Raw genomic sequence first — 22005 nt, 5'->3', positions numbered from 1 at the left:
CAACAGATCTCTTCTCTACCCTGTCTGTGCCACTTTCCTACTGAAGATATAACTCTTTAAAAAGGCTCACAAATATTTCATTTTTTTAAGCAATAAAAAGGTAATCCTATTGTTTCTAGCAAATGTCACTCAAACTGAAGTACGAAGTGTATTTGGTGCACTGGTAAAGTATTTTATATACTGTATTTTATATATAGTATTCCTGGTAAGGATTTACACATTTTGTTTAGAAAAGTCCTCTACAAATGTATTAATTATGAATAAAATTAAATTACAGCAAATGCACACAGATTTTGTCGTAAACATGCTGTGACAAATCACCACCAAATTACGTCTAAATCAAGGGCTGGAGTTGCACATTTCTCCGTCTTCAAGTGTTAACAAATGTACATTGTGCAGTAAAAGAAAAGTAACTTAAGCCCCTCACATCTTGAAGGAGGCTGAGTTTCTCTAGCTCCCACTGGTGGTCCAAAATGAGGCTGTCACTGCGGGGCCTCCACCCAGCCAGGTTCTCCTCCCCACGGACATAGGCCACTGAGGTGTCCAGCACCCGCCTACGTCTCCTCTGCATACCTAGGGTGGGACAGGTGCAGGATTATAAATGTTCCAGAAGTGAGTTTAATGTAAAACTGACAGTATTGTCTTGACTCTTACCTGGGCTTCCTGCATCCGCCAGATGACACAGACTGACTTCATAAACTCCTGTTACACGGTTTCTAGAAAAAGAAAAAGAAAAACAGGTCAGTATCAACACAGAGGATGCTAGGAACCACATAATGTTTTCATAGTTTTAAATTTTAAACTCACCCATCTGCCGCTCTCAGGCTTCCAGTGCCAAAAAGGTTGCGGATAGAACGGGAGGCTGACAGCTTTGTGTCTCGAGAGTAAAACACCATGCAGATATCTTTGGTTATGACTGCGGGCTGGGTGCAGTTCTCCATCTGCAAGTGATAAAAGAGAAATGATTTCCGACATCACGTCAATCACACATCACCTCTGATACCGTAAGAACTATTTCTGCCTCTCACGATGCAGGCACTGTAGTATACCTCCAGGTAGGCCGAGAGGGTCATGTAGATCTTCTCCCCGTATGGAGTGACTCTGTTTAGTAGCAGGGAGTTGTGCATGGAGCTGTCCCAAGCGGTCTCGAAACGGTAGAAGGTCCTGAGGTGGTCAGGTGGTAATGAATTAACGGGCGAAGTTGAAGTCTTTCAATCTAAACGACTAATTAGCAGTCAGAGCTAAACTCATGCTATAGTCTGTCAACCTGGCAACACAGATGCTAATAGACAACTTAAGATACTGTAATTCTAAACAATACTTCAATAATCAAAAATGCTTAACATACAGAAAGATGTGCACTAACATTTGATTTGATACACTAAGAACACAATAAATTACTACTGTTATTGGAATTATACAGTATTTAAAAAAATTGCAGTGAGTATTTCTGAAGTTATAAATGCAACAAAAATATTAATGAAATCTTTTTGCATGCAAAAGGCCGACTGAGTTGATGCTCTGCCTTGTACAAATCACCACAATAAAGCAAAGAGAGCAGAGATGACTATTAGTACAGAAAAAAAGGAAGGGGATGGATGAGAGACAGCCAGACGAAATGAGGGATAGGGCAGTGAAATACCTATGGTCAACTCCCAAGGAAATGCTGTGAGAAAGAAGAAATCAGCAAAAGAATAAAAAGTGAGAGTCAGGAAGTATGTTGTGGTTGTGCGCTTGTGTGGCTGGGATGGTGTTTGTCTTTTTTTTCCACACAGTTATCTCATCTGTGCCTTATGTAAACACTGCCATGGACAGTACAGCTCACCCATAAGAGACGGTTGAGAAATCCTGTGGAAGGTGCTGATCGACTTCTCATCCTGCTCTACCGTTGAAAAGGTCAAATAACAGCACGTGACCATTCCTCAAACAAAACAACACTGCTTTCTGTTACGCCTCTGATTTACTCCATACGTTAATGTACACGATTTTTTCCCTTTTTTCCCCAAGAGGAAATAATCACACACTGAAACCAGTTATTCTTCTGGCCTGCAGCCCGGTGCAGCCTTAAATCTAAAAAAGATAATCCAAGCAAGAATTGTAAAGGGAAACTAATGTTTCTGTAAGCCATAAAAACAGGCTGAATGGACTCTTCATGAGGTTCAGATGTTGGGCCCACTGGCCTTGGACTGAAGTGACCTTGTGGGAAAGTGAACAATGTGTCACCCAGAAGAAAAACAAACAGCCATGTACTGAGTTGAGTAGTAAAGAGAATTCACTGCTGCTCTGTGAGAATTCAGGAGATTGGGCGCAGAGATGGCCTGTTTTTGAAGCAATTAGCGAGTGCATTAACACATACGCATTCACACATCACACATGCACTCACGCACACTTCTTTCCCAGTAGTAGAAACCTGTTTGCTTACACTACAAGGAAGCAATTTCCTCTTTGCACTACACCGACATGTGCATTTTACTACCTCCTAAAAATGCAGGGGCCAGGATTGAAGTCATTCTGCTGGCTTAACATGTGAGGAACCATTTGTTTCTAGTGTTTGGCAGAGTTTCGCTGTGGTACAAGCAAGATTTAAAAATATTCACAACATTGCAGCAATTTTGGGCAAAGTGCTACTGCTGAGGTAATGGTTCACTGGATTACATTTTAATTGCTACATTTGAATAACGTGCCAGAATGGGTAGTGTAAATGATGTGTTCCATATTACAGCACTTAGAGCAATAATGGATGACTAGTGTTCCTGTTAATATTCTGTAGCTGTGATGGGAAATACTCTATCTCTTGGGACTAGAGGTAACTAAATAAATCATATCCATGGTTTCAAAGTATTGCTTCATTGTAAAGGTCAACTGTATAAAATAATAAACAGAGTGGAGAGAAGAAAAGAGAATTTTATTAGTGTTCTTACTTAGGACAGGGTGCATCTCTGTGCCTTTGCTCTTCAAGTGAACTGTTGTAATAATGGATCACTACCACCCTCTACTGGCAGGTTGTATTAATATCTCTTACTTGCAATGAATTCTTTCATTTCCACCCCTGTAACTCATACGGAGTACAATCATGTTGGATAAATTAGCATATGCACACAATCAAATATTAACAATGGGAGTAGGGAAACTTTTTTTTCAGTGTGGGCAACATTTTTAAATTCCCTGTTGCTGTCGTAGACGAATGCAAGAGTGACCACTTTCTGTACGCTTTCTAAAATCAATCTTTATAAGATAGTTCCTGCAGTGACTGCTGTGTGATACTGGCCCCACGACACCTCCAGCAGAGACACGTGAAGCAAAGCGAGCCATGCAGATCCTGTCCATCATAAACCGCAGCCTGAGAACAGCTCAAACAAACACCCAGCGCAGCAAGAGAAGCAGGGACATGCAGAACCACATCCCTCACTTCTCATGAGGGGGGAAAACAAAGAGGTACAGATGAAAAGCTGACAGTAATGGCATACAGTATTAGGAAAGAGGGAAACAAAATCACTAGAGGCTGACTAGGAATGACAGGGTGTAGAGGACGTTTGAAAGATGAGTTGTTTGTGTAACTTAAGAGTATGAGAAGAGAGGCAAAATAATATACCTAGGCATGTCCGAATCAAGAAACTGTCTGCAAAAGCAAAAAACAACATTCCGTTAGTGGACTGGAGGGAGAAAAATGTTAGCATCCATATATACCTTGATGTTAGTCTCTGCAAGACTGAGCAGAGACCTCACTGGACCACAGCCTGACCCAGTGCTGAGCCCTTACACCCAATTATTGGCCACTGAGGCTGTATCAACACAAGCGCTGAGGGTTGAAAACCCTAGGGCTGCAGCACCATGGTCAAAGAAAGGCTGGCTCAGCAGGGCCACTGGACAGTGCTGCATGGAGCGTTTGGTTGCTTTAAATTGAAACTCAGTAAACCCATGTCTGGGTGATGGTGTTGCTGGTATTGTTAGGCTTTTTGGAGAGTGATTGGGAAAGCAGAGGGATTAAGCAATGAGCCAAAAACAGCCGGTCACAAAAATCATAAGTTAAATAAAAATTCTTTCAAAAAATAGCTTACAGTTTGTATATATTTAACTTGGGTAATATGATCAGTTTGGCCAAAGGAAAAGGAATAAAAAATTTACATTTGCATTTACATTGTAAATATACTGTAAAGACATACTGTATGATACATGCTATTACTTCAGTGTTATTGTGCCACCATATAGTAGTGGTGTTCAAGGTGAGTGATTTTAGAGGACAAACCAGTGAAGGGTTAATAGTGATTTCTATGTCAGTAATTACCGCTTTTCTTGAATAAACATACTACATACATAACACACAAGCCTAAAAAAACCCAGCTGCCCTCTACTGGCTGTCTGCAGAACAACATTAAAGGGGACTTACTGTATTATGCTCAATTTCAGCTCTGTATTTTTATTTTGGGACTCCAATAGATTATGTCTGTATGATTCACAAAAATCCTTATTTAACCTATACTGGCCTTTTATGCAGCCTCTGTCTCTAACAGGCAGTCTTAGCTCCTGTCTCTTTAAGGCGGCCCTCCCAATGAGCCCACTCTGTTCTGATTAGCCAGCTTTCCAGGAGCCTGCCGAGGGGCAGGTGTATCAAAGTCATGTTAAGTTTCCACCAATGCAAACCCAACATTTCCTGCTTTACTGCTTAAAACTAAAAGCTTTTAAATGACTAAATAACAGGAGACTTTTATTGTGAAGAATTTACAGGAAATTAAACGTGTTCCTCACCAAATTAGCAGAGCTTTGTTAGCTAAAAACCAGTCAACAGATCATTTAGAAATAATGCAGAGAGGAATAGTACCAGCAGAAACAGTCAGAGTGATGATGATGTTTGATGAAGAGGTGCAGACGACCAGCACACCTCCAACTGGTAAACTACTTATTTTATTTTGCCCTGCTGTGTAAAACACTCACAGCGTGCCAGCTCGACTCGAGTCACGACTCGGCGTGACTTCCCCAAAAACAATGGAAAAATGCCATAATGTTAGTGGAGCGGAGAACTTTCATCCAATGGTGAATTTTATGATGTTATTAAAAACATTGTGTGTAAAGTTCAGTATGATATTAACACTGACATTGTTCTGTTGGACTGTTATGTCCTGTATTTGCGAATTTCATTCAGGCTGCATCTTCTCCCTGCTTTTATTCTACTCAAACTAGGCTGCATTAAGACAACCAGGATCATACAGTACACCCAAAAACACAAGATATGTTAGTGCATTAACAGATACTCTGTTCATTGTTATCTACAGTCAGTGATTCTTAAATATCAAGAGTTAATCAAGGGTTTCAATATAGTAATGATGAAATGTCCAATGTATGGCATCTAATTGGGTCTAAATCCAGACAGTTTGTTAGTGATTTTACACTACTTGCAGTGATACATGCTACTGGATAGGTCAGAAAGACATGCATTTTTATTCCATATTGGGGTGCTACAATATTATTTGATGAATAGAGTCTATTTATACAACAGTGAAATTCAATAAAATGAGGTAAAATTAGTGGCATGGTTCTTGAAGTCTATAAGCAGGTCAGTATTGGGGTTAGTAGCTGTAATCATGGTTGAGAGATGAGACGGGTTAGAGGTGAGGTGATAGACGGGGTGAGATGAAACATGTAAGTGCAATGTCGACAATCAAACAACAAAGGCACAGATTAACACCAAGGAGGGTCGCACAGCCAGCATGGACTAAAGTGAATTCATAACTACTGATGTGGCAGGTTTGGGTTTAAAAAGATCCTCTTAAAGAACTCGAGGGTAATCTGATTCACTTTGCTCATGGTCACTCTGGACTTTTCATGTGTGACCTCCTGCAATCAGAAAGAGAAAACTAGATTCATGCAGACACGATAATAAAGATACAACACAAAAGAGCTTGCTGTAGTTTGTTATAACATTCAAGTTGTGCCTCTACTGCCATGCTTTTTTTTCTGACGCGTACAGCTGATTCCCTATGCCATGCATTTGCTCGTGTGCCACGTTCCAGTGCAGGAGCTGCCACTGTAGTAACATAGTGAGGTCCTCGGATAAGACTCTTGTTGACATAAAAATCTGAACCATAGAGTGGTTTCCAAGTTCGGCCAAGCTGCAACAACCTTAGAATAAACAAATATATCAGTGGCCACAAGATATTTCGAATTTTGAATTCACCGAGCTAATGGAACATACAACAGATGCATCATTTGTATAGATCTTGCTGTTGGAAAGCTGATGTTTACACGTGTACATACCTGTCATCTTGCATGGGCCTGACATACCCAGCAGACAAGATGTTGAGAGAGAGAATATTGGGGTCAATGATAGTCTCATCAGATTCAGGGGTGTTGCGGAGGCGTCCTGGAAAAGCACAGGTGTCTCAGTGAGAGAAGATTATACACAATGCAGTACTACTGTTGGTGCAATGTTTTGGTTTTCAGGGAAAGGAAGTCTGGAAACCAAACGTACCCACAACAAGTTCACGGACTTCCTTCCATTCCATGTCACCGCCCGACTCATGCACAATGGTGACAGTGATTCTCCTCTGAAGGCCCTGTTGAGTTAAATAAAAAAAAACAGGCAGAAAAGAAAGATAGATAGAGAGGTGTAATTATATTCAACACATTTAAAATATTCACACTATTATATTTGTTCAAAGTGTAATTGACATACCTGGTGCAGTAGGAATGTGCCATGGCAAGGCATTCCTCCTCTGTGGTCCACCACTGCAGGGATGTAGCTGGGAAGACACAGATGAGAACAGGCTTCACTGATTTAATTTGATGACAGTCATTTATAGTGCTAGAGACATTTATGTGGTGCAAAAGCTTCCCAGGATCATCATACTTATTTCTTGAATATTTAATTTCATGGAAAGCTCGGTTAAATCATTCGCATCATCTGCTGAGTGAAAATGAACTGCAGCACTGGATGCTTGCTGAGAGGTGACAAAGGATACTCACTCTCCATTGGCCTCCAGCTCGCAGATCTCAAAGAATACCATGAGATCGTATTTGCAGTGGCAGGGTCCTGCCTGCGGGCGGGTCATGGTTGTCAGCTTGGTAGCAGGTACTGTGTTGAAAAAGGAGGTAGAGAGTGTTAGACAGAAAGACCGGGTGAGCATGAACACAGAGCAGACTAGTGGCTAGCAGCAGGGAGCTGACAACAGCTCTAAACCTACAAAGGAAAGAGAATAGGAAGAAGAGAGGAAATCAGTGATGCAGGGAGAGAGAGGAACCATTCAGTCCTGTAGAGGGAGCTCCTTTCCATGAGCAGGTTTATAAGCAACTCTGCATTCCTCCCTTAAAGGAGAATACCAATAAATTTCCTTAGAAAAAAATCTACATATGTATTCATAAAACTTCACTAGGTTTGGCACTGTGGGTTCTCGCTGCACAAGGCAGCCTTTGTGTCAGCAAATTCAACTTGTAGCATTCTATGCATGTGAAAAAGCATTTGCAGACTCCTTTCATAGTATCAATGTCTAGCTGTTTTGTCTAAATGGTTAAATCTAGTCTGACTATGTGTATCCTGAAAACACTATGAGCTGATCAGCTTCAGCAATTTAAGGTAGTTCCCCAAAAGGAGTTCATAGTTAAGACAGAGTGTGCATGAAAAAACACTTACATGCAGAAATAGAAGTATAATATATAGTATGTGACTGTATAAAATGTTATATGTGCAATATATAAATATACAGTATAATGTACAGTATAAATTATCATTCCCATCTGAGACAGTATTATTCACCACTACTGCAGCAGAAAGGCACAGTGATCCAGGAGCTCAAAGAGGGAACTGCAGGGAGCATCCACCACGCAGGTCAACAGTGAACACACAGTACACCAGAGAGCCAATCCACTGTAGAATCCTGACACAGGAAAGCTCCCTTTTATATCAATTAACTTCATTTTTAAAATTATAACAGCTTCTACTAGCTTCGACCAGTAGTAACTGTAATATACACCATAATAGAAAGTGTGTAGATTTGAAACACTGAATGTTTTTTGTGACGCCATCTCCACATTTACGGGAAGGTCATATCATGGTCAGTTACAGAACATCGACCCTGGAGCTGCAAGGGCTCCAGTGTTACATTTCAGTAATACTTCAAAAAATTGATGCTTGTTGTCACAGTGGCTTGAATCAGTTCCTTCCTGTGCAACCATGCCAAGTAATATGTTGTATTCTTTGAATTAGTATGTAATTAATACAGGGTGACAAAACAACCACTTGGCTTTGGAGTAAGTCACACCAAGAGAAACACTTGATATAAAAAAGGCTTTCAGTCACAGGATTCTCTTGGATCTGACATCAGTTAACCAACCCGGCTTCTGAGCTTTAATAACTGAACAGATAGAGGTGGGTGGAGCTGGCAGCTGAGCTCGCTCGTTTACTTCCAGTAGGAAGGAAGCAGCCAAGCCAGCAGCAGACAGAGCGTGGCCTGACAGCGAGTCCACCAGTGCCCCATTGAACACATCTGGGACCAGGTATCGGATCAGCTCCAGTGATTTCTCCTGGTCCGGCGAGGCGTCAGAGTCCACTGCTCATACCCAACAACATGAAGCTAAGATGACACGACTTGCAGGGAGACCAATACAAAGACTGTGTAACATAAATAAATGGTGGAAGTCAAGCCAAAGACTTTATTTACCTGGTTTGGACAGAGGCATCACTCGTGGGAACTGTCTCCTGCAGGGGCGCAGTGGACTGATTAAGGAAATGACAATACATAACCATAGAGTTATTTTATGAAACATTATAATACTGATTATATCTTTGTCTCTGCAGTAAATCAACTCTATGAGCAAACTTCATAGCTGCTACAGTACCTGATGACGTCTTTACAGAGTGGAAGGAAAGGCTGTTTCTGGTAGTGTCCAAACACCTCGAACACAATTGGCTGAGTCTTGATATAGTCAACAAAGGATTTGGTAACCTCAACAGCAATCTATAAAAACAATACAGTGATGGTTTGAGTACATGGGATATTAAACATGCTCCAACACATCATTGTACATAATCTGTACTGATAATGCTTACATTCTGCACGTGGTAAAAGCCGAGAGGGGGGCCGCGGCCTGTGTTTTTTAGGGGTTCGGTGGAGAAGGCCTCATCATGGCGGTGGATGAAACTGAAATCAATCGAAACAGCAAAACATTTACAAAATTTTGATGTGAAACTGTAAAAAAAACCAAGGATAAATACTGGCAATCATGGACATAATAGCGTACAATGAAAACATGTTGGTGAAATGCTTACTTGAACTGGCAGAAGATGTCAGCGTATTCTGCAGAGATGCTGGAAGCCTGCAGGACAGTCACCCTGAAGGTAAACACATTACCAATCCTGAGGTGCTCCAGAGTTGTGTCTAGCTGGCTGTCTACATTGGCCTTCAGTGGATTCTCCAGTTCATCTGCACCAGCTGTGAGGAACGCAAAATGAAAATCAGACACAGGTTGCAGCTTGCATTCCAGGTAGCTAGCCAATCGAACTGTTTGTGGCTGTCGGTGCACCCAGTTGTGTTCTGGCACCATGGTCCATGGATGGATGAGGTTTGGCTAGGATTTGGGGCACCAACTTGAGAATCACCTCACCTCCTCCTCCCAGCCCAAATCTTCCTGAGCCAATTCCATCATGAGCCTTTCACACAGAATCAGTCTGGCATGAATCTAGTAGCCACGTCTGCCAGATTTAGGCCACTGTTAGGCTAAGTAGGACACCACACATACCCAAACACCCAAAACATGTATCCATTCACTCATAAATACGATTACCCGCACATGTGTTGTTGTTGACCTCATCAGCTGAGGGTCCCATTTCTACATTCTGCCCCTCCCCTTCCACGATACGAAGCTCCTCCTGTGAAATCCCTGTACGAGACAGTCCCACAGAGCAGGATTCTGACTGAAACTGCAAAAGCAAAGTACAAAACAAACTGGTAAGTATGTAACAGTGTACAGGTAACTAGTATACAGTAAGTATAGGGATTGTCTCTACCTTTTCATATTGCTGATCTTCGAATGATATTTTGGCAGTGCCTGACTGCCTCACTCCTGAGCCGTAGTCGGGAGCTTCCTCATCAGCTGGAGGGAAACACAAAGCACCTTCACTTCACTCCCTCAAGAAGTCACAAACAGCCTGTCCTCTCAATCCCTTAATGCCCTTTGTTCCATCAGCGATGAGGCTGAGGTTCCGAGCCTTACCTGATATGGCCTGCACTGCCACCCGCAGGAAGCCCTTCACTTCCCCCTTCTCGCTAACGATGGCCACGCGGTGGACGAGAGGAACCGGGTACAGCAGGTTACTCAGATAAACAAAAGCCCTGGATAAAAAGCAGAAAAGGTGAGAGGAATAACAAAGCGTTAAAAACAACAAAGCCAAGGAGGTGGGTCACAAATTGATAAAATTTCACTGGACTGGACAACAGAACACAGAGCTGCAAAGCAACCAAACAGAAGCTGGGACTGCTCTTGCGATGGCCATGGCTGCCCTTTACTATCGCTTCTTAGGGGCTTTTCCTCACCATCTACAAATGATGATATTATCAGGACATTTATGGGTTACATGCAGTATTCCTTTTTTTTTTACTGTACTGATGAAAGCTTGGTGAGGCTAAGGAGCATGTGTGTAAGGGTCAACTTTTGAATTCTTTAAATGATTTCAAAATATTGGAAACCAGCTCAACACTGAGCTGGAGAGCAGATGTTTTCCTCATGAGCAATGAACTGCATTCCTGAAATAATGAGTTCTTTTTGCATTGCTTAATGATTATATTCTACTGCACTCAATATGAAAACACTGCACTACATATCAAATGTACAAAGCCAAATTGAGCACTTTGTATATGCATTACATTTGAAAATACTTCAGGGGTAGTGACAAAGACTACATTTTGCTTGAGAACAACTGCATTAGAAAGTTTTCTCTTTCTTGTTTTTTCTTTCTAGTTTTTAGCTACAATACATCTTGCAGTCAAGGACCACTTTTCCATGAGCTAACAGGGGTAGACATTTAAGGGTGGCGAGTGTTAAAAGGGAAAGGCTTATGACAAGATTGGTGAGGTGCAAAGAAGGCATGCTCAGGACAAAAAAGGTGAACAAAAATGCTTTCAACTTCTCGACTCAAAGGAATCAAAAGCAAATGGAACAGAAATCATCATACGGAACATGGCTCAGCTTGAATAAAAACTGCCAACAGCTTGATATATTGTATGCTACACCAAAAACCAACGAATAACATCAGAAATCAAAGGGCACCTCCTGGGTCGAAGTGCTAATTTGTGCAAAAGAAGGGCACTAGATCATCATCAGACGTATTCAAGTAAAAATTGACAAAAAAGGTCAAAATGAAAAGACTTGTGCTCTGGCATGCCTAAAAGAGACAGCTGCAGTAGAAACCAGCTCTTTCATCTTGAGATTTTGAGTCTTCCTTGAACATAACTTTGCTAGTTCACGTGAATAATTTCCAGACTCTTTCATACTTATTCAGGTTTCACAGCACGGTGAGAACATTTCGCTGTGGGTTCCTGTGTTATGCAAATCAGACCTCAATATACTCCATGAGACATGTCAGTGCTTTGGCTAGTGAATTATCTTTAAAAGCCACTATTTTCCATTTAACCGCACATAAGTGAAACACACACCTCAAGCAGCCGTTGAGCATCAACATTGCTTGGATTTCCATCGAAACAAGTGGTAAGAAACGACCCACCCCAGGCTGGCTTAAAGGACTTGTTTGATACAATTGTCAAATGAGGGAGAAGCATTTGGTCTAAGCTAGTGTATAAAAAAACAGTTTAGCAAACAATAAAAAGAAGCAAGTCTAATTTGATGAGATTAAAAATAGAAAGCAAAAGATAAACCTTGAAGCCCAGAAATGTCTACTCCAGTGTCCACTCAGAATCATATTCATGAAAAAAATCTGTGTAGTGGTTTAATATTTGAGGACATTTGTGTGACAGTGACAATTGAGACAGGGGAAACTTAGCTTAAGGGGCTAGTTTGTCTTGGAGTACTCAACAAGCAGCCAGTGTTAAAGAAGATGACGAAATGAAAATCCAAAGATCAAAAAAACATAGTTAAAGTTGGTTTCCAAATCGCCACTGAAGCTATTGCGCCAATTCAACACGGTGTAGTTTACTTGCCCCAACTGGACAGTACCATGGGAAATGTCTGTTTGTACACCCAAAAGCAGGCTAATGTGGGCAGAAAATGTGTGGTTGCCACATACGAAAACAAAAGACACTCTGGCACTCCTGTGTGCATGTTTCATGTACTCTCCTCACTCATGCACACACAGTCCACAACACAGGACTGTGTGAGAACATACTGCATCTGTGTTGTGTATTGCGTTTTCACGTATGTCATTTTGTCTGCGCTGATGTCTATCGAGGGAAACGGACCCTGCGTCTCAGCGTGAAAGAGCTAGTTTCCTCCACCAGCATGCTCCCGAAACCTCACCAACCTTCCCACTACACTGAATAATGGTGAGCGGTCGTAAAAGGGGTCCAGGCCTTCGCTGGAGCCTCGGTAGAGCTCTCCCTCATCATCATCATCATCATCATCATCATCATCATCCTCTCCCCCGAGCTCCGAGCACGGGTCGTCCAAAAAGATATCATCGTCCAGGTCGTCCAAATCCTCCAACTCCTCCTCCTCCTCCCCTCGACCCTCCCGCTGCGAGTCGGCCAGCTCAGTAATTTCAGAGTTGGAGAGGGTCGGGGATGGGGTAAGGTCACTCATGCGCTCGCTCATGCATGTGTTGAAAATGGGGTTTCTGGTGCAGCCAGAGACATGGGAACTGGGTTAGTACAGTCAGATAGAAAGCACACACTTGTTCAAACAAGAGGGGCGGAAGGGCACCATATGGAGTGGACCAGTGGAGAAAACCTTCCTCCCTTTGAGCCAAAATCTGCTTTTACTGTCTGTTGTAGTGGAGAGCATATAGTGGAGACATAGACGACAGATGGGATAGTGCAAGACAAGCTGCAAAGGTTGTTAGAAGTATTTAACCACCTTTGCTTGGAGGGCATATACTTAAATGTGCCAGACCATGAGTATGATGCTTGACAATCTGCATAAAATACAATTTGCTTCAAAAGAGGAGAAAAAAAAAACTGAGAAAAATCACTTTTAGGTGTAAACTGCTGCTGTATCTGCAGTAAAGTGTGTGTATATTACATATACTACACATACATTATATATAACAACAACAATATTTTTATATATTTGTTATTATTCATAATTATATCTATACATATACCTATAATATACACACTATTTGCAAAATGCAGCTATATATATTAATGTATTGTAATGTGTATATTGTATTAATATTTTTAGTGTCATTTATTTATTTCAAAGTTCCTCATCTGTTCTATAGTCTCTGTGCTGCTAGAATCTTATCTCATGAATATTAACGTCATTACTGATTTAGAATAGACTACTCTAAATTAATATAAGTAGTAAATACATACAAAAACAAATCTCTGTGGAAATTATGGGTGAATCCCCGTAGATTATTAGCAGCAGTGACTTCTGGTGTAAAGCCTATATTGAAATAAAAAAGCCCTTGATAAGCGTATCGAGAGTGTGTCTCAACTAGTTAGCTTTACGAGTGTTCATAATACAAATGGCTAATACAACAATTACCTTGGATGTGGCGAATTTGGCTAGATATGCTTTTATTACTCACCTATTGTATAATAGAAATTCTAAATGAGCTGACAAACAACATATTTCAAGTGGTTTTCAGATTACTGCCTGAACATTTTTACCTGTCTTGCTGGAGCTAAATGACATTAAAGGCTTGATATGCTGAATATTATGTAACTGGGGCATGTGACTGTGTGTTGGACCCATCTGCAAGAGCGAGAAAGAGAGAGCGACTGGGAGGCTGTGTGCTAAAGTGGAAGAGAAAGAAACAGCAGGCTTTGAGTAGGAGGACTGAAGAAATATCGTTCTCAAATGTTCCATAGACTATTTTTCCCATTAAAAAAGACAGGCCTGGAATCGACAAGCCTGTACCAATCATTTCCATCGATCGTCAAATCCATCCTTTGTGTTTAAGATGCAAGGCCGTATTCAGGAGAAATATATTCACTCTGGCTACCAGAAGAAGACAGGACTGCATTCGTTAATAAAGCACATAGAGATTAGATTGACAATTGACAGTACACTGACAGTACAAGTTAAAACATATCAGTTATGACAACATTTGTGAATAATAAGTTCAATTATTACATTCATGGTGTTTGTGTACATTTCCGATCACTGTATGTTTCTTGATAAATGATGCCCATTAAGTCCTTCATATAAATACAATTTTTTACATTTGGTGAAAGGAGAGATACGATGATAGTGATGCAAATACAGTGTAGACTGGGAACACCGGACTTCACTATGTAATGATAGAGACACCATAATGAACTGGGCTGCAGACTACTTCAGGCTGGTGTCTCCGTCATTATGGTCCATCAGGTGACCACATGCACATGTGGCACTTATAGCCAATAGCCTCCCGTTATCATGAACAGACAAATAAGACTAACACTGGGCAGCTGTCTGCTCGCTGCTGTTGACCTGTGATTTGGTGTTTATAGTGTATCAGCTCAGGATGAATGCCTGTCTCTGCTGTTCACATACTGTGTAGGAGCGATACTGTTGTTCAGCATTTACCTGCCAACCAGACGGAACCAAGGGAAGCGGTCATAAAAGGGGTCGCCTCCGGTCATCACGTTTTCACTGTCCTCGGTGGTATTGTTGGGCACATCAGCAGCGCGGTCATACATCTCTCTCATCAGATCAAGTCTCTGCCTGCAAGAAGCAGCAACCGTCACCACATAGAGTCATTAGACTAAAAAGATACATAGCATGGAGTTAATTAGGAATGTTCTTTTTGTGAAATGTATCCCTCACATACGCACTGAGATCGTTGCCCTTTTTGTCTCTACTGTATGTCAAAGGCTTGCAGACATTTTTATTTGGCAGTGCAATTATTAAAGAGAGTGTTTCTAGATTAGTATTGTCTTTTGGCCAAATGTTACATTGAAAGAATATATGAAAGCTACATGTCTGGCAAGTACATGTAGCCATTTGGCCTCAGAATTTAAAAAATGTTGTTATGTAAAGACACGGTGCATGATCGTGTACCTTAGTTTTTCTAATGTCCAGTAATGGGTGGCTCCATTCTTCTGATCCTGCACCTCCACAGCCACAATAGTGCGTGGGAAATGTCGCTTCTCTCTGTCTTTAGTTGCCTCTGGGGGCAACAGGTCTGGAGGCAGGGGGGAGTAGAGAGTGTCTGTCAGCAGCACAAACTGGAACTGGACCTGCAGGAGCACAGAAAGCATTGATATAGTTAGAAATCCATATTATAACATCAGTTTGTGGCTATAATGGAGTTTTAATGACATTAACATGTTGGACCTTCTTCTTGAGTTCCACACTGATAGCGTTGGCCTCCTTGAGGAAGATGGCATTGCCCCATAGCAGGTCACGGAGAGAGGTGAACTGGTAGCACCTCCACTTACGGAAGCCCCACACAGCCATCTCCCTTTCCCTCTCCGTCCATTGCACTGTGGGCCAAAAGGATGAAAGATCATCATTTAGTGAGGATTTGCTTACCAACAACTCACTATTGATACATTATGTACAGGTGTCTGTGTTCAATCATTTGCACTACCTTCCTCTTCTGGCTCCTCCTCTTCTTCAGTGGCTTCTGGGTAATAACGGTCCACTTGTTTCTGAAGAGCCTCAAGCTTGCTCTCATAATCCTATAGAAATGGTTCATGAAGACCCATGTCAAATTCTGGTCCCCCTACCACATTAGCAAGCTATTTAGGAATAGATGTCAAGTGAATAAGTGAACTGTGGACCACAGCTCAATAAAAATATGAATGTACTGTAATTGAAGCATAAAAAATATTGTTAGATGTTGTTTCCTATACCTTTAATGATTAATATCAGCAGCACACAAAGCTACACTCGCTGACACTTGCAAAGCTGCTCATTACTGTACCAGTCTTTGCTGCTCTAGAAGGTTGTTGGCTTCCTCTCTTTCTTTGCGATACTGGTCCTCCAACTCCTGCAGCCTGAGGACATAAACACACGAGGACAAAGGGGAATCTCATTTGGTGTTCCTGTCTACAATAATATATGTCAGGGATGAGGCCCTATCTGATATCTATACTGCCTTTCTGGAAAGAATCAAGTCCCTTGGCTCACTATTTCCCCAAATTACCTCTGTTCCATTTCCTGTTTCATGTCAATTCCCTGTTTCTCCAGCAGCTCCCTCTGGGCAAAGGCCCAGTCCACAGGCTCAGCAGGTGTTTCAGCACATGGTGTCCTCTCCCTCTCTGCTCTAGCTTGCACAGGGTGGTTGAACCGGAACACATGGCTTTTCCCCAGAATGATGCGATTTCCTATGGGGGTATTGAAACATCAGCATGTATAAAAGTAAATGGATACCACATACATGGTGCTACTTGTTACTATACAGAAGGAAAGATGATATCCAGGGAGCAAGAGAGCTTACTGACCTGATTTGAGGATAGTGGGCTCTGTCACTCTCTTTCCGTTGACATAGGTCTCAGCTCCTTCACAGGGCTCTAGGACAACAGCTGTTTAGGAAACAAAGAGAACAAAATGAGAATTCCTGTCCTGTCTGTCAATATTAGACTCTTATGTACACAAATACAAGCCTGATAAAGCAAGATAAGGATTGCTCACTTTCTCCTGATGGATCAGTAGAACTGGTAAAGGTGCAGTGCTCATCCTTTATGAAGTGACCACTGAGGACTATGTCCTGACGACTGCTGGCGTCTACACGACCAACCCTAAAAACAAAAGGTGAAAATATGATGTCACAGCAAGTAAATATAACACTTCAAATAAAACTCTTTGCTTTCCTCCATTTAAGTTACCATTTCAGTGTGGTTTATTATTATTATTATTATTATTGTCATATCTAACCTGGTGATTCCATCTTTAATGTAGTACAGCAGGCACTCAGACATCAGAGGATCCTCGTTGAGGTTTACCAGATGAGGCGTCTGACAGAGAACAAGGAATAATTTACTGCCTGTAGAAATTTAGTAAGTAATTTACATAAATCATTTATTATCCATATGTTATTTACAATATAACATATGTATGCACTGCACATCACAGTGCTGAAAAGCAATCTCTCCCAGGAAGAAACATCAAACGATAAGCAGTAGTTAAAACCATGCAGTCAAATTCCCTCCCTACAGCTTCACAGCACAAGTGTTTAATGTAGATGTTATGGGGCTGCAGGCAAACAGCCATAAACCACCGAAATGGGGGCACAGCCATTATCTTTCCCCCCATGTTTACACCCGTTGCTGCCTTGAGCGCAGTGAGGGAGTGTTTGAAGTGAGTAATGAAGTAGATTTAAGATAACACTTAATGAAAAAAATAAACCCTCGTCAGATCTTGGCGAGGCTCCTGTTGAAGTGAGACTCAGAGCACCCAGAGAAGGAGGCAGCTTTAAACACTTCAGAGCTACAAACCTCGTTGGGGGAAAACAGCCCGACTGTGTCAATAAACACAGGCTGGGGCTTTCTAGGACTATCGGAGGGCTTTGGGGTAAATAGACAAGCATTTTAGTGAATAATTGAAATGGTAAGTATTAGGTCATGGAGCATTTTTGGAAATGTCTCTTTCTTACCTTCTTAGGGGAGAATACACCAACTGTCCCACCATCTTCTCGCATTGCTACACCCATTTCTGCCAGCAAGGCCTCTCTGTGGATGAACATCAGATGCAGTATTCAGTGATTTGTCTATATGTTAAGATGCCTCAATAATCAATATAGTTTGCATGAATAAGTGGAACACTGGTATATTTTTCTATATAAGCCAGTTTTAGCACATTCCTCTTGTAGAGTCATTTTAAGATAAATAATTGTAAAGATTACAAAAACAGGTTAGTATGTTATAAAAAAGATAAAATTCTACTTCTATATTAAGTTATCTTCAATGACTCCACATGTCCTGTTTCTTAACATTACGTAAGTATTCTTTGATGCTATTTGTTGTCTGTTTTGTCTCAGTGTTTATGAATTATTGTCTTTTTTTCATGAGTTTTACTTTTGTGTGGGCCAGGACTCTTTTCTAAAAGAGAAGTTAGAAAAAAATTACAAATGGCATATTGTATGTATCTCACCTTTCCATTCGAATGGCTTCTGTTCGACGAAGTTTCTCTTCCCAAGTCTCATTGAGTTCTGCAATGATTTTTTCTGTTTCCTGACATTTCAAACAGCAGTGTTAAGACATGTAAACAGGCATCTAAAAGGTTATGCCTGGCGATATTGTATATTTTTCTTTTTGTCAACAAGTCTCAAGAAAAAGACCAAAACCAACACTGAATTGATCCTTCTAACAAGTACTGTCTCTGTAGCCAAAGCTCCATTGTTGTCCGAACACTGTTGCACCAGGTGACATGTTCAGTCATTGTCCCGGGGCCTGTTTCAGAAAGCAGGCTTAACAAACTCTGAACCTAAACCTGAACTCTGAGTTGATGAACCCTGAGATGGGAAATGAGATGGGAGTTTTCGGTTTCAGAACAACTGATCAGTCAGTTCAATGAACTCTGACTATGTTCACTCTAAGTTAAGCGTGTGTGTGATGAATGAAAAAAGCCATCATCAATGGAGCTCAGATACTATGATTCACCATGACATTAGGTAAATTTAACGCAGAGTTTCCATATTAATCCAGTGGAAGTAGAGATATTAATGCATGTGTATGCGGACGTTGCACATTTATCTTTAAAAAATAAAAAAAAGCCTGAGTCAGAGCGGAAAAAAGTGTCAATAAGTTAACACAATAAAGTTCTATTCAGTGTTGTCCATTAATTCATCATTTACCAGACTTCCATTTCCTTAATGATGATGAAGGAGAACCTGACTGTGTATCGGGCTGCAGCTACATTATATTTTAAATATATTTGTTCAGCTTTAATCTGACAGGGACAAAACACAGGAGGCAGCAACTGAAGATGAAAAATATAGTTAAAGATTTATAACATATATAGATCAAAGACACAGAGACATGACTGTAAACTCACAGTCTGATCCAGTAATAATGTATTTGGTGTGTTGTGTGTTTGCACTTGAAACAGCATCAAGGTTAAATATGGTAGATTTTAAGAGTTTTGACGTCTATTTGTATTTTGGTTCAACAGCATTCAGTGATGCTGTTTGATCCTAATTACACAGTAATATTAACATATAATGTCCAATATTATAGGAATGATGTTCCATCAGTGCAACCGATCACATCATGAGCGATAGAGATAATTATTCATTGATCCTATGTGTCTAAAGCTTATTACTGATTTTTAAATTTAAACTGAGATTACACATTATGTTCAATGAACATTTCAGTGCAGTAGCTGCTGTCTTGTGTGCACAGTGAGTCACAGTGTTATAACAGAAGGACATGCAGAGGTTTTATTCTGAGCTGAGGCTGAATTCACGCTGTGTAATATTTGAATGTGAAGGTAAAAACCGCTATTCAAAGAAATGACTGATGTTCATAAAAGCGCTAAGTTTAGAAAGTCCTTGAGTAACTAAACTAATATCCAACCAGGATTTTGATTCTAACATACAGTAAACCTCCACTAATGAATGCGCTTTGATGCAGACTGAATGGATGAGGAAATGAAACAGCGTGTCTGGCTCTGTAAGAGGGAGGAGACAGAGAGTAACTCAGGGCTTGTTGAAGAAAGCCTGCCAGTGAGCAGGTTAGCTTCACAGTTAACTCTGGGTCAGTTACCGTGGTAACTTTCTGGGACTGAAAACCCAGAGTTTCCTTCATCTCAGGGATAACAAACTCAGAGTTTTCACTAATCCCACTTTGAAACAGGAACCTGAACATGGGCACAATTGTATATTTTGAAGTTAGTTGCACATACACTGTCCTAAAAACTAGAGTGCTCAGCTGTTTTAAGAAATTATTTATCCTTTAAAAAGATGAAACATGACAAAACAAACTTCTAATGTGGACCCTCTATTACAGCCATAAAATGCTCCCAACAATACTTTTTGGGATTTGTTGCCAATAACAAAAACACAGATGATAGCCTGTCTTATCCTTTAACTACTGAGAGGTCATGAGTACAAATCATTGGTGAATAACGCTGTAGATATCATCTGGCAACATGTAACTGATGGGCATAGGGAATATCTAATATGTACGTACAGTACAACTGCATTATGTCAAAATGGAGTGAGAAATTAAAGAGGTACTGTTTGTCATCCAGTGTTCACCTTCAGCCTCTCGATGGCCTCCTCACTGCCTGGGCTGAACATGATGCGGTCATGCAGACTGGCGATAGATCCGGCACGGCTGGACAAGGCCGAGAGAGACGGAGAGGGACTCATCCCCGTCATGGCATTGGTCACTGTGGAGAGATCATCCCTTTGATTCACAGCTTGGCCTTTATTGTTATTGTTCTTGTAATCGGATAGGTCTGTCAGGGTGGGAGGGGGCGCTGGGAGTGTACAGGAAGTGGGGTTGGGGTAATCGATAATAGGGAGTAAAGAAATGGAGAAATGCAGACAGATAAGGAAGAGAAGAAAAGGGAGAATAGAAAGAAGACAAAATGTGGCTTAAAACAAATCTAATTCACAGAGAGAAACTTAAACTGCTTGTATACAAGCGAGGGCAGCACCAGCGGAAAGCCACGCGCAAAGAAGACCAACCAAAGAGATGCAACAAAGAGGCCATCCAGCCGTTACAAGGCACAAAAAATAATGCAACTAATATACAAAAAACCTCAAGCAAGTGTCAAATGCAGGAACAGTCGAAGATAAGCAAATGTAAAGTTGCAATATATATACTGTTCATTTCAGATAGAATTTCAAATATGAGACAAGAATTATTTCCAATCAAGCATCTTTTAAAGCAAAAATAAAATGAGTCATTGTGTATGGAAAATGAAATACGTAAGCAAGGCCGTCCAATGTGCAGGGACATAATGACTCATTCTTCAGAGAACATTCAGGAAGCCTGAGCTCTCCATTAACATTATCACTGTATCTAAAAGCTGACGAGATGCATTTAATGCTCAGTGTGCTTCTCTAAAATGAGCAATGCCAAACAATTTACTGAAAGAAATCCATTACTCTGGCAGAGAATCAGACAAGTTTATATGTATAGCCATTAAGTAAACACCTGTGGACATTTTGAATCATGACTTTTGATATCTTTTCTATTTATTGAAACAGTCTACAATTTACATCCTGTATTCTGTTGTTCGTTCAATGTTTTTCCTTGGCATTGTTGTGACACCTCAAAGGCCTATGATAGATTCTACAAAATAAAGAATATCAACCCTGCAGCTGCTGCTATGGCAACACAGAGCAATAAATTGGAAAAGTGTATCACACCCATCCATCTGGACAGGCTGTTGCCTGCCAAGATGGATCACATAATATCGCCTTCGCAGTGCAGCTAATGAAGTCATGTATTATGGAAAGACAGTAAAAAACTCATGGCATAAAATGAGGTGAGTACCTCATAGATCTAATATTATGCAAATTATTATACTCTCCCTCAAATGACGGGAAAGGGCGCATCATCATCGTCTTATGTTTACTGAATGCTTTCTGTTACGGCTGCCAACGGGAGGTGATAAAGCCAGACAGACCCTGCCGGGGGGGAATGGGAGGCTACAGTCTCTACATCAGGGAAATTAAAGATTGGGATGAAACATGTCTCTTGATGGTGCAAATTCATATTTTGCTGCTCTGCTTTGTTGCATCACAGTGAATTAAGCTTTGCCCCACCAATGCCACAGCTACGAAGCCAAACACAAATCTCTACAGCACCATGATATTGCATATATAGCGATATAAATAGATAACAGCCAAAATGACAAAGCCTATATGCTATTTGTATTGCATAAACATTCATCTACTTGTATTTCAGTAGATATCTCTTTAAACAATCTGATCAATTTCTCTTGATATTGTGGTGC

The 22005-nt window shown here is 40.9% G+C and overlaps 1 protein-coding gene across 6 annotated transcripts in view; it reads right to left on the bottom strand.

The window, feature by feature from the left end:
- The window catches only part of kif1aa (kinesin family member 1Aa), a 40937-nt gene that overhangs the window by 4713 nt on the left and 14219 nt on the right, over window positions 1-22005 (bottom strand). For 2 of the 6 annotated variants that reach the window (XM_042416329.1, XM_042416331.1), the window contains 28 exons: window positions 20294-20427; window positions 18187-18266; window positions 17690-17765; window positions 16972-17051; window positions 16729-16835; window positions 16539-16619; window positions 16241-16421; window positions 16019-16091; window positions 15683-15773; window positions 15427-15575; window positions 15151-15329; window positions 14677-14814; window positions 10204-10322; window positions 9998-10104; window positions 9775-9910; window positions 9260-9422; window positions 9041-9131; window positions 8830-8948; window positions 8652-8707; window positions 6961-7069; window positions 6671-6737; window positions 6467-6551; window positions 6253-6358; window positions 3593-3619; window positions 1050-1164; window positions 808-941; window positions 655-716; window positions 428-573 (listed from right to left, as the gene is read on the bottom strand). In XM_042416329.1, the coding sequence (XP_042272263.1) occupies window positions 428-573; window positions 655-716; window positions 808-941; window positions 1050-1164; window positions 3593-3619; window positions 6253-6358; window positions 6467-6551; window positions 6671-6737; window positions 6961-7069; window positions 8652-8707; window positions 8830-8948; window positions 9041-9131; window positions 9260-9422; window positions 9775-9910; window positions 9998-10104; window positions 10204-10322; window positions 14677-14814; window positions 15151-15329; window positions 15427-15575; window positions 15683-15773; window positions 16019-16091; window positions 16241-16421; window positions 16539-16619; window positions 16729-16835; window positions 16972-17051; window positions 17690-17765; window positions 18187-18266; window positions 20294-20427 (3011 nt within the window). Of the gene's footprint in view, window positions 1-427; window positions 574-654; window positions 717-807; window positions 942-1049; window positions 1165-1642; window positions 1667-3592; window positions 3620-6252; window positions 6359-6466; window positions 6552-6670; window positions 6738-6960; window positions 7070-8651; window positions 8708-8829; window positions 8949-9040; window positions 9132-9259; window positions 9423-9774; window positions 9911-9997; window positions 10105-10203; window positions 10323-12463; window positions 12776-14676; window positions 14815-15150; window positions 15330-15426; window positions 15576-15682; window positions 15774-16018; window positions 16092-16240; window positions 16422-16538; window positions 16620-16728; window positions 16836-16971; window positions 17052-17689; window positions 17766-18186; window positions 18267-20293; window positions 20428-22005 lie in introns of all 6 variants that reach the window. The other 4 variants (XM_042416334.1, XM_042416332.1, XM_042416330.1 and 1 more) reach the window with 4 other exon arrangements.

This window comes from Thunnus maccoyii, chromosome 7 (genome assembly GCF_910596095.1).
Source record: "Thunnus maccoyii chromosome 7, fThuMac1.1, whole genome shotgun sequence".
In the NCBI taxonomy this organism is placed as follows: Eukaryota; Metazoa; Chordata; class Actinopteri; order Scombriformes; family Scombridae; genus Thunnus; species Thunnus maccoyii.
Note: the sequence above shows the minus strand (reverse complement) of the source record. Positions and strands in the feature narration are given on the sequence as shown.